This window comes from Akanthomyces muscarius, chromosome 5, assembly GCF_028009165.1.
Source record: "Akanthomyces muscarius strain Ve6 chromosome 5, whole genome shotgun sequence".
Lineage (NCBI taxonomy): Eukaryota > Fungi > Ascomycota > Sordariomycetes > Hypocreales > Cordycipitaceae > Akanthomyces > Akanthomyces muscarius.
In genome coordinates, this window is record NC_079245.1 from 3,582,375 (window position 1) to 3,595,831 (window position 13,457).

The following is a 13,457-nucleotide window of genomic DNA, read 5'->3' on the forward strand; positions in this document are numbered from 1 at the left end:
GCAGTTGTGCAGCAAGCTGTTTGAGGTGGGTGGTTGAATGAAGAGGGGAAGAGAGAAGAGCGGCGCGCCACAGTACAAGAAGTTGTCCTACGTCCAAAGTACCAATTGCCAGTTAAACGACGGAGACTTTGGATGTAACCCTGTCCGTAGACCGGGCTATCGCCCAGGTTTAAATCTCGGGCTTCTCGCTAGCGAATGGGCCTTTGAAGATTACCCATAAGCGGGGGTCGTTGGAAGGTGGTGGTGGTGTGACCATGGGCGGCAACTGGTAGCTATCTTTGCTAGCGAGTACATAACTCGTATCTTAAAAATCCGTAGCTTGTTCTGGATTGCTGCAGGTCGAAGGGTAGGGCGGCTACCCAGAATGGCTGGAGGCAGCGGTATCCTGCGATACTTGAAGGCCATAAAGGCGGAACACGGCAAGACATGCTCACTTCCTTGCCACTTCAGCGCCGCATCGCACCTATCTCGTCGATGCAAAAGCAGGCTTACACACACATGACACTCAATGAATCGGCTTTGGGCGCACAAAGCCCCCGCGAGGTTGCAATGGGCCGTTTCTGGCAATATCGCCGTGTGACCGACGCGAGCACATTCTTCTTGTTGGTAGCATCGCCGGTGGATCGCATCAGGTCGCAGCGCCATAACACTAGCTTGATATAGATAAATGGCAGCGCCACCAGACGCCATTCAATGTAGGACAGTGGACCGCAGCCTCGTTGATGTTGCACTACAGAAATGGGCGGAAGGGGGTCTATGGATATTCCGCCAGCGTTGGCAGCCTGGCAGATCTGGTTTCTACCAGTAAGCCAGCAAACAGGCAAACCCTACGTGCCATACCGTCCATCTTGCTTGTTTTCTTACCTTTTTACGCTCGATTCATTCAGATATACTGACCCGTAAGCCGCCAACTGGGTGCCGTTGACTGCTGCTTTGCATTGGGCGCGTCAGAGCAGGTGGGCACCAATATCGCGGCGGGAGCCGCCCAGGATGGGGTGATTCTTTCGGACGCTAGACAAAAGTCCCTTTTGCGCGCGTGCGGGGGGGGGCGAAGGATGCACGCCATGTTCTTACCCAGCGCACGGAAGTCGCATCGACCGTTCCGGGGCTGATCGAAATTCGACCCGTCAGATAACCGCTCCCAAGAAGCAAAATTAAGCAGACCCCTTGTCTACGGCCACTTTTCTGATTGTATTGGAAGCCTGAGAGGCAGCTCAAATATGGTCGCAGCACCTTGGGCAATCAAGAGTTCCAAGCCCCTTTGAAGAAAGCATCGCAGTCGGGCCGGTCACGGGCTACTAGTGTGCCAGACCTGCTCAGCTAAAGGTCTAGCATGTGCTGCAACCTTTAATGCCGTTGGCCCAGACCAAATGGCTGTCGAAGGATTCACAGGAACGTCCTTCCTAATGCGCTCTAGTATTTGACGCCACGATTCGCTGTCCACCAACCGCCGCAAGTAGCCTCGGCCTTGATAACATCGCCTGAAAGTAGCCCCTCTGACATTACATTACATAGTCTCATGCAAAAGGCCATAGCTTAGATGCAGAGCGCTGATAACAATTCCTGCTATGTTTAGGTGGATGCCTGAGGCGCAACTGTTTGGTATAGCAGCGCTAATCCCACTGTTTCCCTCTTCGCTCTTCTGCTGTTAACTTGGCGATTGCGAGCCAAGCATCGATGCGCATCTAGTTGGGCCTCCCGTTTGAAACGCTCATGCTTCTGCCCCACGTAGCCGCTCCAGCTCTGCAGTATGCCCCCGAACGTCTAGGGAGCCCCTGTGCTTCGCGCGCCCTGGTTTGCTGTACTTTTCGGGTAGCTGTGCTCATATAAAGCCGATGCTACTCAAAAGCATGCGAGTAATAAATGGATGCCAAATACTCCAATTTACCTAGATAGTGTGATAGTCAAGCTAGAGTTCTCTGCGGTCGAGAAGTTGTACAAGTTGGTGAGTGTCATTATTTAAGCTCCCGGCTGTGCAGCGCGAGTAGCTCAAGTAATACATAATTAGCGACTAGGTAGCTCAGTCTGGTGCGCTGTCACACTGCTGGCCTCTACTGAACCAACCAAAGAAACCGCCTGAGAAACCAGCTTATGAAGTGAAGCTTTAGTATTGTCCGTCTTTTTTGGGGTTCGTCTCTTTCGCGCTCACATTAGCACGCTTTTCTGTGAAGCGTTTGCATTTTTAGTTGTGTGTTCTGCGCCCTGATTCCTTCCTGAAGTCCCTGGCCCTGTCTCCTTGGCGGGCAGGCAATATGACTAGCTGGGCAGTCAACGCAACGGTTACTTTCCAGCACGGCAGATGTCTGTCTCAACTATCGCCTGAACGACTCTGCATCTTCGCTAACTTGTGCGCTTCTTCTTTTTAGTGGAAAGAAAAGACGCGAAACGCCGCCGCACAGTTCGTCACGCTGGGGGTTGGGTTGGGCGGGACGATGATTCCATGCCACCTCAGATCCCAGGGATCAACACAAGCGTCAACTTTGAGCGCCGTGTATATCTCCATTTCTCTCATGGCTTCAATTTATGGAGACAAGATCGACTGAGTCACCCAGAAATAACTATCATGCGACTCATCAACGATTTTACCGATCGAGAGGACTGGCAAATTGAGGTTGATGATTTTTCTGCTTGCCGGGAGTGGAGGGAGGAAGCGTTTACAAAGCACTTTCCAGAGAGCAGTAATCTTTGGGAATGGTGTGTTTTTGAGCTTCGGAAGAAGGCTTCCGAGTACAAAAGTCGCCGCTCCGTGTTCGTCCTGGATTCTGCATCTCGCATCTGCAAGTCTGATCGCTTGGTGAGGGGTGATTTCTTGGAGAAGCTCAAACTTGACACGCTGTTGCTCGAGCTTTCACCTTGGATGCTGCCATTTGTCTTCGAACTTTCACCTATACGAATTGATGGTCGGCCCATCACGCTGGACAACTTCTTAGATTCCATGACGATTGGAGACCTTTGTCCTCGCTCAAACTGGGGGTCTGATCGTTTAAATAATGGCGATCCTGAGTACTACTCGGGGAAGTCGCAATGGCTGGCAACAGATGTCAAATTTTCAGAGAAAAACGGCAGTGTCAGCATCATTTCCCCTATCAACAATCTACATCCAATCAAACATAAGGCTGTTTACAGTGCAGTCGAGCATCTAGTGTCCGACTTGATCGACGATTGGAATGAGATACTGCTGTATAAAAGTCTGGCCCGAGGCGTCTCGCGCATTATGCCTAGGCTCTATAGATGCGCCGCTTGTTCTGCTGGTACTTGCGCCTTATGTTCGTGTTCAGTCGGCTTTCGCGAATACTCAGCCTGGGCGAACGACCGGGAAAGTAATGCTGCTCCAGATGACTGGCACGAACGCAGGTGGAATCCGGTCATGGCCCTCGATGGTCAATACATCAGTTCGAGAAAAATATACGACAAAGTTTCTCTACGCGACGGCTTTAAAGATCGAGGGTTGCAGATCTATGTGGAGATTTCGACTATTAAGCTTGACTCAGATGGCTCTGTTTCAACAGATAGCATACAGTAAGTTAGCGTCAGCTAAGGATGTGCTAGTTTTCATATTCTAATTACATCTCTTAGGCATCTTAGCTGGAATCTTAACGGCAATCGAAATGAAAGGATTGTTGCTACAACACTTATATGCTTACGTCGAGAGAACATCGCCTCTGTCTCTGGTGGCATCTCATTCAGGACCGAGACGAGGCGCAACATATGGGAGGACAGACTAAACGAGTGCCGAGATTCAAACCAAGAAGTGGTCGCCGGTTCCTCTTCTGCACCTCCTATTAGTGGTGCAGCTGCATCAGGCTCTCCCCAGCCTGAAGACAGAGAACGAACGCCCGTTTTCCAGGAGCTTGGCACCGTTAGACTACCGGAGGGCAGGATGGTCACATACCCTAATACACTTCAGCACAAGTTTGAATCGCCCACGTTGGAAGAACCTTACAAGCCTGGCAGCTTGCAGTTTATGCATATTCATCTTGTGGATCCCCATTATGTCGTGTGCTCGACGCGTTTTGTGCCGCCCCAAAGCCTCGACTGGTGGAAGGAAGCGATTGACTATGAAAAAATATGCCTTGAAAACCGGATTCCTCGCGAACTTTCTCATTATATTATCGAATATATGCTTGTGCCTGAAAGATGGTTGAACAGAAAAAAGAAGAGAGTTCGTGGTCTCCAAAATTATTGGCAGACCTTTCCTCTCTCCTTTAACAAAGGTGGCGATGTCAGCCAGCCGCGTCAGCCGTCTGAGGCGCATCAGCCGCCAATTAGGTATGAGTCGGGGTTGCGCAGAAGACAAGACGCCCTGCAAAGACATGAGAGGGTCATGAGGGCTGTGAACGGGCCGAAGAGGCATAGCCCGCCTCGGGCTTTTACGGTATGGATGCAAAGCAGACTCAGAGACCCGAAGCCTTTTGATGGTGATGAAAGCGATTCCGAGGACCTGGCTTCCATTCTTGCCCCGGAGGCAAATGATGCCGATGCAGACTGGATCGGAAACGATGCTGCGAATAGCGTTCAAGACGTTGAAGATGACTCGATTGCGGACTTTGACTCTCCTTTCACCGTTGCTATCTCGTCCGGCAGTGAAGGAAGCACTGATGGGGAAGAGGGAACCTCGAGCGCAGATGAGCACGGGCACGGAAACGGGGGCAGTAACTCTGACGGAGATGATGGTAATGACGGTGACGGTGAGCGAGGTAGTCACGAAGCCCACAGCGGCGGCGATCCTGCGGTAGCGGCGGTGCGGCCAGGTGAAGCCGCTGCGGAGGACTCTGAAGAGGAGAACTATTTCGATGCGTTGTACGGTTTGGCTTCAGCAGAGCTTGTGGAAATAGAGGCGATGGCGCAACCAGCCCAAGAGGAGGAGCCATTCCGAGAGGCAGAGTTGGAGTCGTTGTATGATGATGCCATGTCTCAGGCGGACGAGATGGAGCTGTACGACATCGATTAGTCTCCCAGTCCGATTTATCTTGATTTGATCTGTTTGGAGACTGTCTGTATAGTGTTTTTTCCAAGCTAGTTTGTTAACTGAATGTGATATTGCACATCCATGGCGACAATTGGAAGCGCCACCGCCTAGCGCAAGTGTGCCTCTAACTCGTTGAACTGCCTACTGTGAAGATCTTGACGTGCTTGCAGGTCGTGTAGAGCCCACGAGAGCAGCGCACTGAGAACGGGAAGCTCAATCGCGCTTGCTTGCGGCACGCTCAGCTCTGCAAAAGTCATGAGACATGTATTTAGTTGATAGTGAGCCCGTCACGAGTTACCAGTGGCGCGTCACAGGCTTGGTGAAGGGAGGCGCAGTTGCGCACCTAAAATAGCAACATGATCGCCCTAGCTAGTGCCGACGCCAGATGGGCTCAGAGAGCCTTGGGCACGCAGATGCCGGCACTTGGCTGGGTCCTTGGGGCTCTGCCTGGCGGCGCAGCCTTATTTCATTCCTGCGCAGGGACCTTGCATGAGGGATGGGCAACCTACCCTGCATTGCACATCTCTTGGGAGAAGAATGATGAATGTGAGCGGCGAGAATAGTTCTTTCTGATATTTCACGCGTTGAGGCTACAATAAATACTTTAGGCAGCTTCTGAAAGTGGACATGGCTATTCTCTTTGCGGTAGATGTGACATTTGTGGTGCGTTGTTTCGGGCTGACGTTTCGGATGGTGAGGCTTCCGGGGCCGCTCGAGATGGCAGGGATCAGGGAACGACCAGGCTCGGAGACAATGGGAGGGCAGAATGCAGTCTGTCATGTAATAAAGAAAGTCAATGTCCACTGACGGGCAGTCGTCTTGCCTCTTGGCTTTTGCACTGTACACATTTGACTTTTTCGCTGCACTGAAACCCCAACGGCGTCATCCTCTTTGCGGAGTGACATCACGCCTCTGGATCCGCACGGTAGTTACTAGCCTGAACGATCCGACACAATCCAGGCCATTGGCGGCGCAATGCGGTCAGACTAGAGTGCGCACGACTATGTTAATGTGACTACGCAATTTCAGTTGCTTACATTGTACACTGAATCGCACAGGGAAGACGAGCTGAGCACGGCGTCCACGGAACGCTCCTACGGCACCCATTTACACCGACCGACGCGGCCGACACAAAACCATGTTGAAAAAGTCGAGCTTCACGACCGTCACCCCTCTGCCGGCGGGCATGACGCGCCAGGCCGCCGTCGCCTTTCTGCAGGACCACCCGGCCATGGTCGACCTGAACCCGCTCGTGACGGACCGGCAGCGCATCCCGCCGCCGTCGAGCGCGCCGGCCGACGAGCGCGCCTGCGTGTGGTACCTCGTCACCGACAGGATCGCCTACCTGCCCGGCGGGCTCGCCAGCGGCTCCGTCAGCTACCGGTGCGCGTTCCTGGACCTGGCGGACGTCGGGCTGCAGACGCACTGCTACGCGCCCATGGGCGTGGACCTGCGCACGCGGTGGTCCGTCGGGGGCAGCGCGCCCGGCGAGCCGCGCGAGCGCGCCGAGCTGGGCATCGGCGCGCCGCCCTCGGGGCTGTACCTGCGCGAGGACACGGAGCTGCGGTGCAGCGTCGTCCTGGCCGCGTTTGTCAAGAGGACGCTCAAGGAGTCGCACAAGCGGCTCGTCGAGAGCCTGACGCGGCGCGGCGCGCGCGAGGCGCAGGAAAAGACCGACAGGGAGCGGCTGCTCCTGGGCATCGAGCGGGACGAGGAGGAGGCCCGGCGGGGCGTGGAGAGAGAGCACAAGAAGAAGCACAGGGCCAGCAGCTACTACGTGCAAAGGGAGGCCGAGGCGGACCGTCGCGCTGCGGCGGCGACTGCAACGCAGGCCGTGGAATGCCCGAGGAATGCAAACAGTCAGCGATACTACAGCCACAGGGAAGAGGAGCAGGGTCACGCGTCGCAGGATGGCCGGACGTCGTTGCATGGCATGCATGTCGGTGGTGGGATCGGCAATAGCTACGGCGGATATCAGCAGCAGCAAAACAAAGCACAGCCGCAGTACCTTGAAGCGGGTGTAGGTCGCGATGCAGCCGAGCTGCCATAGCCAGCCACCCAAATGCGGATCATTCGGTTTTGAGCAATGTAACGTTTGATTGCATCTTTTTTATGAGCGTTGGAATAGACATGCATTTCGTGTTCGAGAGGCGTCCAGTCAAGCCAAAGGTCAATTGTGATGTGCGAAGCGAGGACAAGAAAGCCCTGTGAGGAAAAGAAGAGATGTCGGATTTTGTACATGCTGCTTCTTCGTGCATAGTAGAAGGAGGCGGAAAGCAAGCAAGAAAAGTATCAGAGTCCGCATGATTATATCCCGGGTAATGAGCACTGTCTTGATCGAAAAACTCCCATCCCGGCCCAGGCACTCATCAACTCGTTCTTCGACAGCTTGATCGCTGTTGAAATCACGGCAGAGATATAGACGAATAGAGGACATGGCATCGAAAAACGGTACAAGCTTTGAGTTTGTAAAAATAGAAGATATGTATATTACATTAACGGACCCAGTGTCCAAGGCTGAAGTGACAAAAAACACCATGTTCCTATATGAATACCCCCAAACTGGGCTCTTTTTCGAAAGACGGAGAAAAAAGGGAATCCATTTACAGAGCGACGGCGGCGGCGGCAATGGCACCGGCGAGGGCCATGCCGTAGGCGGCCGTGTTCTGGCCGGCAGCGCCGACGACGGGAGGAGGGCAGTCCTTGCCGCCGGGGCACTGGTTGCCGCCGGGGGTGCCGGTGGTGACGGGGCCGGTGGTAGGGGCAGGGGTCTTGCCGCCGTTGCCGTTGTTGCCATTGCCACCGTTGTTACCGTTGCCACCGTTGTTGCCGTTGCCGCCGTTGCCACCCTTGTTGCCATTGCCACCGTTGTTACCGTTGTTGCCATTGTTTCCGTTGTTGCCATTGTTTCCGTTGTTACCGTTGTGACCACCGTTGGTAGGAACCTGAAAAGACATTAGCTATTCTGCAGATACTCGAGGTGTTGGTTGTTCAGATGGCGGTGCTTACAGCCTTGGTGACGGTGCAGGGGCAGTCGGTAATGGTAAAGGTGCAGGCCTCGGTGACCGTGTACGTCTTGTTGTTCATGGTCAGGTGGGTGGGCTCCGGGCAGTACGTGGTGTAGACGTCGACGACCTCGGTGACGGTGGTCATGGTGCCGTTGCCGGCGAGGTGGCCGGCCTGGACGGCGACGGCGCCAGCGAGAGTGAGAGCAACGACCTTGGAGAACATTTTGATTTGTGAGTGGGTCTTGTTTTTTTGTTTCTTGAAAAAGAATAAAAACTAGTAAAAGATATTGAGGGTTGGTTGTTGAGCGAAAGACTGGAGTGAGTGTGAGTGAGTGAGTGTGATGAGGAGGGAGAAGAAAAAGTCGAGGAGAGAGGGAAACACACCGCTGGCTTTATATGTCGAAATGGGGCGCCGGATTCTTTCATTCTCCTGCTTTGATGAGCTGCTGCAGATGGGGCTTCCCCTATTGGGATGCGCCCAAAAAATCAACAACAAGAAATGAACAACACAGGCCCGCGTTTCTCGGAGCGCTGGCCCCATACAGCCGCAGGCCGACAGTGTGTGTGCAATGGGATGTCCTGAGCAGCTAGGCAAGGGGACAAGAAATGGACGGGCTTGGGTCAGCCCACCCGGGCCGAAAGAAAACAAGAGGCTGGGCGGGGAATTCTCCATTCCGAAGCCCTCACAACAACAACAACACTGCGAGTGGCAGCAGCCCGGAGATGGGCATCGTGACGGCATCTCCACTCTGATTGGAGCAGAACCATCCATGTTTCTCAATCTTGACTGGCACATCTATGCTCAGCAGACAGCAGTACAGGGGCACCCGTCCGTCTCTAGCTTTCTCGCTGCATCTTGCCTCTGGCACCACCATAACCGCGGTGCAGAGAGGCCCGGGCCCCGGCAGGAGCTGGAATGCAAGCGCGCCAGGCGGGCTCTCCCTCTTCCACTTTGGCCCCGTTGGCGCCGGATCTGCATTCCGGCCGCAGATTACCACACTCGCCAGATGTGGCCCATGTTCGCCGCCTGCGCGACGCTGTGCTGTCACCTAGTTATGCCCAGCTTTTGCGAGAAGGTGAAAGTTTTCCTCTTCCGCCTTGTCTGTTGCGCGAAAAAAAAACAAGAGTCACGCAAGTTGTGAGTCTTGCGGCCCCGTGCTAGCGAGCTCCATTGTCCAGGCCAACATACCCACGGCGGGGTCTTGACCAATTGCATGGGAATCTCACACATTCAATTCAAGGAAAGAAAAATCCCAGGCCCTCATTTTGGATTCGGAAAATAATTGGATAGAGGAAACAGAATTTGGCGTTTTCGCGTCGCGTCTCACGACAAACCCAAAGTGCAGCCTCGTCTGGTCCTCCAGCACGTAAAGTCCGTCTAGCCAGACAAGAATACTCAAAGTCCATCCTCATCTCGCCTTCTTTACTTTCCTGTTTTAGCATCACTAAACCAACGGCCCAGTTTTTTTGCTCTTCGTCAAGGCCAAGCTTTTCCTTCCTGCGTCTTCCGTATCTTTGCAGCATTCATTTCTGTTTCAGTCGCCTCCCGTCGCTCTGAGACCTTGTCGCAGGTGCTGGCTAGACGACGACAGATACAATAGCTGAGCCAGCTCTAGCGTCACAAGCTCACAACAATCGCATTACTCAGCTTCTTGTTTCGATTTGTTTCTTCAGTAGAGTGTCATCACTGTGCAAGCGGTAGAATCAATATTGAAAATGTATTTCATGTTATGCACCTAGTGATGCGTGCCATGTCTTTCCCTCATGTCCCAAACCAATATTTCCTCCCTTGTTTCAGCTGGCGCTTTCCTTTCTATGCGTGAACAAGTATAACAAATAACCAAACTCTGTAGAAGAGAGTACAAAACGCCATCCACAACTTTCTCGTTGTACCAAATCTTCTTTCAGCAAGAGTACCCTGGTGTCAAGAGAAAGCTCTTCTGTGGTGGCTTCGTTTCGGCAATTTCGACACGCTTCTCATGCTATTCCCGAGTTATTTCTGCAATTCGCTCCTCCGATGACCGCTCCCGGGTAGCGCCCAAGTCCCTGTCCGTCCTGCCCAGGTCGAGCCGAGTCATCCCTGGCGCGGAAAATCTTCATCCATCCCTAGCGGTATCTGCATACTCGAGGGCAATGTCCGAGTGGATCCGAAATCTCCCCAGTCGCACTCGAAAAATCGCACCAAAAAGCCAAAGTGGCATGTAAAATATATGGAGAAAAAGTATCGAAATGTAATAATAGCGCAGCAAATGCAAAAACACCAGTAAATGCAACACAAAATTGTGTGGTGGAATCTAGTCTTGGTATCAAACGATGCCGCCCAGTGTGCAAAAAAAAAGTCGCGACTTGAAAACAACGAAACCGAATATGTGACCAAATAATAGACAAGTAATAGTGGCGTTGGCTTCGTGGGAGGGTGGTGGAGTTGAATGTGTTAGGTTGATGTGTGACCCTTGGAGGCGCGTTGGCGTGCGCGGCCCGAGATTGTCGCGAGACTTATCGTGTCGAGGTAATCGCCGCCCTTGACGTGGGTTGTTAGACTCGGAACAAGGGCTGGATTGTTCGGCCACGATCCAATTAGTCCCGATTCGACCGGCTCTGGCTCCGCTCGGGCCCGCGGCCAAGGTCGGCATCGAAATTCCTCAGTTGCTGCTCGTACTTGGCATTTCGCAGAAACTTGGGCACCGAGTCACTGGCCATGAGCTTGAAGACGGCATTCTGAGCATCCTCAAAAAGCGCCGTCACCTCCTCGAGCGTCTCGATCATGGCGACATCCTGGCCCACGGCCTTGGTCATGCGCGTCGCGAGGTTGTTGCGAAGCTGGTGGTCTATGTTGAGCTCGCAGGGCGACCCGGGTGCCAGAAAAGCGTTGTAGATGCCGTACGCTTGCGCCATAATCTCCTTGATGCTATCCATCGAGTTGGCGTTGGGCGACTTCTTGGCGGCGCGGATGCCAATCTTGCAGGTGGCTACAAACTCATCCACGTCCTTGTAAAAGGACAGGTTCTCCTCACAGTGAGTGTCGCGCAGGTTCTCGCGGAACAACAGACGCAGGGCGGGGTCGTTGAGGATCTTGTCCAGGCGTTGCGTGTTGGAGTCTCGGGTGATGCCGTTGCGCTGCGACCCGGTGCCAGCCTCGCTCTCGGACGCACGGCCTCGGGAGCCGCTGCCGGAGAGAATGTCCTTGCCTCGTTGCGTCACCTGGTAGATGGCGTGCTTGGTGGGTTGGAAAGCGGCGGAACCTGGGTTCTGGGAGAGGTAGGCGCGGTCTTGGGAGAGTGCTTCAACAAGGCCGTATTCGACAAACAGGCCGGCAACCTCGGCCGTTTCACGCCGGTCGATAATGGTGGAACAGTCCATCAGCCAGTCGGTAGCGGCGCGGCCGGTGAAGGTGTTGTGGAAGGTCCTGCCGTTGATCTTGCGCTCAGCAGCCATCTTGACACCAGTGAGACCGTCCTTGTAGTCGTGCAGCGAGTCCGAGTCGGCGGCCGTGACGCTCGACTTGACGTTGCGGCCCTCGGCGCCCATGAACCTGCGGAAGATGACCTCAATGGTGCCCCAGTCGTTGATGAGCTTGTCGGTTTGCAGGTCGCGCTCGAGAATAACCAATTGAGTGTTGCTCGTGTTGGACAGCTCGGTGACCTGTTTTTGCTGAATGCCATTTCTGGAGCAGAACCTGTCGAGAATGGCGATGCCCTTGGAGGTCAGCTGCCATACACCGCCCTTCATGCTGTATACCTGCTGATACTTGCCATCGGCGGACTCGATGAAGCGCGCCTCGACAAATCGCTGGCAGATGGATCGGGCCATGTCCTTGGCCATGGAAAATGTGGTGGTTGTGGTGGTGGTGACGATCCGTGAAGCGTCCTTGGGATCGGGCATGCGGTTGGACTGTGAGAATTTCAGGGAGCCAAGGTTGTTGATGGCATCCTCGGAAAGGAAGGTGTATTCAACCTTGCTTAGTCGTACTCGGTGAGCAGAGAGGGGAAGGAGGCTGACGACCAAGGTAGAGAAGAGGTCCTTGAAGTCCTGCGGCGTAATGTTAGCACTGATGGGAGTAGAGGGTGGAAAAGGGTAGGGTGTAAGTCAATTGCAGCGGCATGGAGCGTTATGCCATTGATGGCGTAGCATGGCATGTAGCCTGCCACATCTCGTATCGGCAGCTCGGGCAGCAGCAATTAAAAAGACACCAGCTTAGTGAGAAGAAAAGTTCATACCCTTGTGTAAGGCCGATCGTCATCGGTCATGCGCAGCAAGCGCGAAGAAGTTTGGTGCATCTTGGGCTCGCCGCGAGTCTGTCTGATTGGGAGGGGGTGAGAGGCGTCGGTGTTGACGTAGGCCTGCGAGGGCGGGTTACGGCCGGCCACGGTGTACTCGCCGGAGGAGAGGGAGTCGGAGGAGGGGTTCTTGGAAGGCGGCGAAGCAGTGGTGGCAGCGGCAGGGCCTCTGTTTGCGGGAGCGAGCGATTCGCCGTGGGTGAACCTGGCAAGACCCGGGTTCGACGGGCGGGGGCGGAGGACCGGCTCAGAGATGCTGGCGAATGCACTCTGGGTACGGTCCTTGGCGCGTGAGAGTATGCCGCCGGAGGAGCGCTGGGAGGCGATTCGGGGCAGAGAGCTCGTGGACGCAGACGCGGCGTGGTGCGAGCGACGGGAGGCGTGGCCGAGGTGGAGGAGCTGATCCGTGGGACGGTGGTCGACCGAAGACCGCGGGGTGGCTGCCGACGAGATGGTGTGCTGCCGGTGATGGCTGCTTTCGCTGCGGGACGCCGACGAAATGTTGTTCGTGGTTGTGGGTTTTTGGGATATTATCGAGTCGGCAATGCTGTGGTTCGACAGAGCTGCCATCTGACGAATGGACAAGACGGAGAAGGCGTCAGCAAAGAAACGGTTCAAGACCAAAGTGGCGTTTGTTTCCTTTTTGATCGATGGTGCGGGTGTGGGCGGGAGGAGTGAGAGGCACACGGAGAGGGCAATGCAAAGGAATGGCCAAGATGGAAAAGAAGAAGAGAAGAAACGTATTAGAAGGAAAAGGGAAAAAGAAAACTAGCGGCCTGGGTCTTTTCGGGGAAAAGATGGGTAGAGTGGCAGGTCGGCGGGAGAAATAAAAAAAGACGAATGAGACGGTAGTGCAAGTTGGAGCGTGAGTGAAGTGGATTGAAGAGGAGAGCGGGGGGGGGGAGTGTGAGAGATAGGCTTTTGGCTAGGGGGGTTGCGTTGAGTGGGAGAGAGAATGAGAGGGCGTGTGACGACAAACAGAGAGTGCGAAAGAGCGAAGGGAAATAAAAAATAAAAGAGGTAGAGGATACATGTGGGACACCCATGGCGGATTTCTTTCTCTCTCTTCTTTTTCCCTTCTTTCAATCTTGCCCGCTTCTGGGGGCGCGCGCTGGAACAAGCATGGTGAGCCCACTCTGGCGACACCGGCCGACTCAGGTTTTCTGCAGCGCAGGCGATGCTCAGAGGTACGAGGTACGAGCG

At 54.3% G+C, this 13,457-nt stretch overlaps 5 protein-coding genes across 5 annotated transcripts; 3 read left to right on the top strand and 2 right to left on the bottom strand.

Annotated features, from left to right (window-relative positions):
• Positions 1 to 2,252: 2,252 nt before the first annotated feature.
• Positions 2,253 to 3,585, top strand: LMH87_010531 (uncharacterized protein; the record flags this gene model as incomplete). The annotated part of the gene is made up of 4 exons (XM_056197703.1): positions 2,253 to 2,301; positions 2,367 to 3,067; positions 3,514 to 3,519; positions 3,577 to 3,585. The coding sequence occupies 4 exons, from the start codon at positions 2,253 to 2,255 to the stop codon at positions 3,583 to 3,585; spliced, it is 765 nt and encodes a 254-aa protein (XP_056054726.1).
• A 796-nt stretch (positions 3,586 to 4,381) lies between these two features.
• On the top strand, positions 4,382 to 4,951 carry LMH87_010532 (uncharacterized protein; the record flags this gene model as incomplete). The annotated part of the gene is made up of 1 exon (XM_056197704.1): positions 4,382 to 4,951. One exon carries the CDS (start codon positions 4,382 to 4,384, stop codon positions 4,949 to 4,951), a length of 570 nt encoding a protein of 189 aa, XP_056054727.1.
• Positions 4,952 to 6,107: 1,156 nt separating this feature from the next.
• On the top strand, positions 6,108 to 7,019 carry LMH87_010533 (uncharacterized protein; the record flags this gene model as incomplete). The annotated part of the gene is made up of 1 exon (XM_056197706.1): positions 6,108 to 7,019. The coding sequence occupies one exon, from the start codon at positions 6,108 to 6,110 to the stop codon at positions 7,017 to 7,019; it is 912 nt and encodes a 303-aa protein (XP_056054728.1).
• A 553-nt stretch (positions 7,020 to 7,572) lies between these two features.
• On the bottom strand, positions 7,573 to 8,200 carry LMH87_010534 (uncharacterized protein; the record flags this gene model as incomplete). Its single annotated transcript, XM_056197707.1, has 2 exons — positions 7,573 to 7,914; positions 7,979 to 8,200. The coding sequence occupies 2 exons, from the start codon at positions 8,198 to 8,200 to the stop codon at positions 7,573 to 7,575; spliced, it is 564 nt and encodes a 187-aa protein (XP_056054729.1).
• A 2,354-nt stretch (positions 8,201 to 10,554) lies between these two features.
• LMH87_010535 (uncharacterized protein) lies at positions 10,555 to 12,824 on the bottom strand (the record flags this gene model as incomplete). The annotated part of the gene is made up of 2 exons (XM_056197708.1): positions 10,555 to 12,006; positions 12,195 to 12,824. 2 exons carry the CDS (start codon positions 12,822 to 12,824, stop codon positions 10,555 to 10,557), a joined length of 2,082 nt encoding a protein of 693 aa, XP_056054730.1.
• Positions 12,825 to 13,457: the final 633 nt, after the last annotated feature.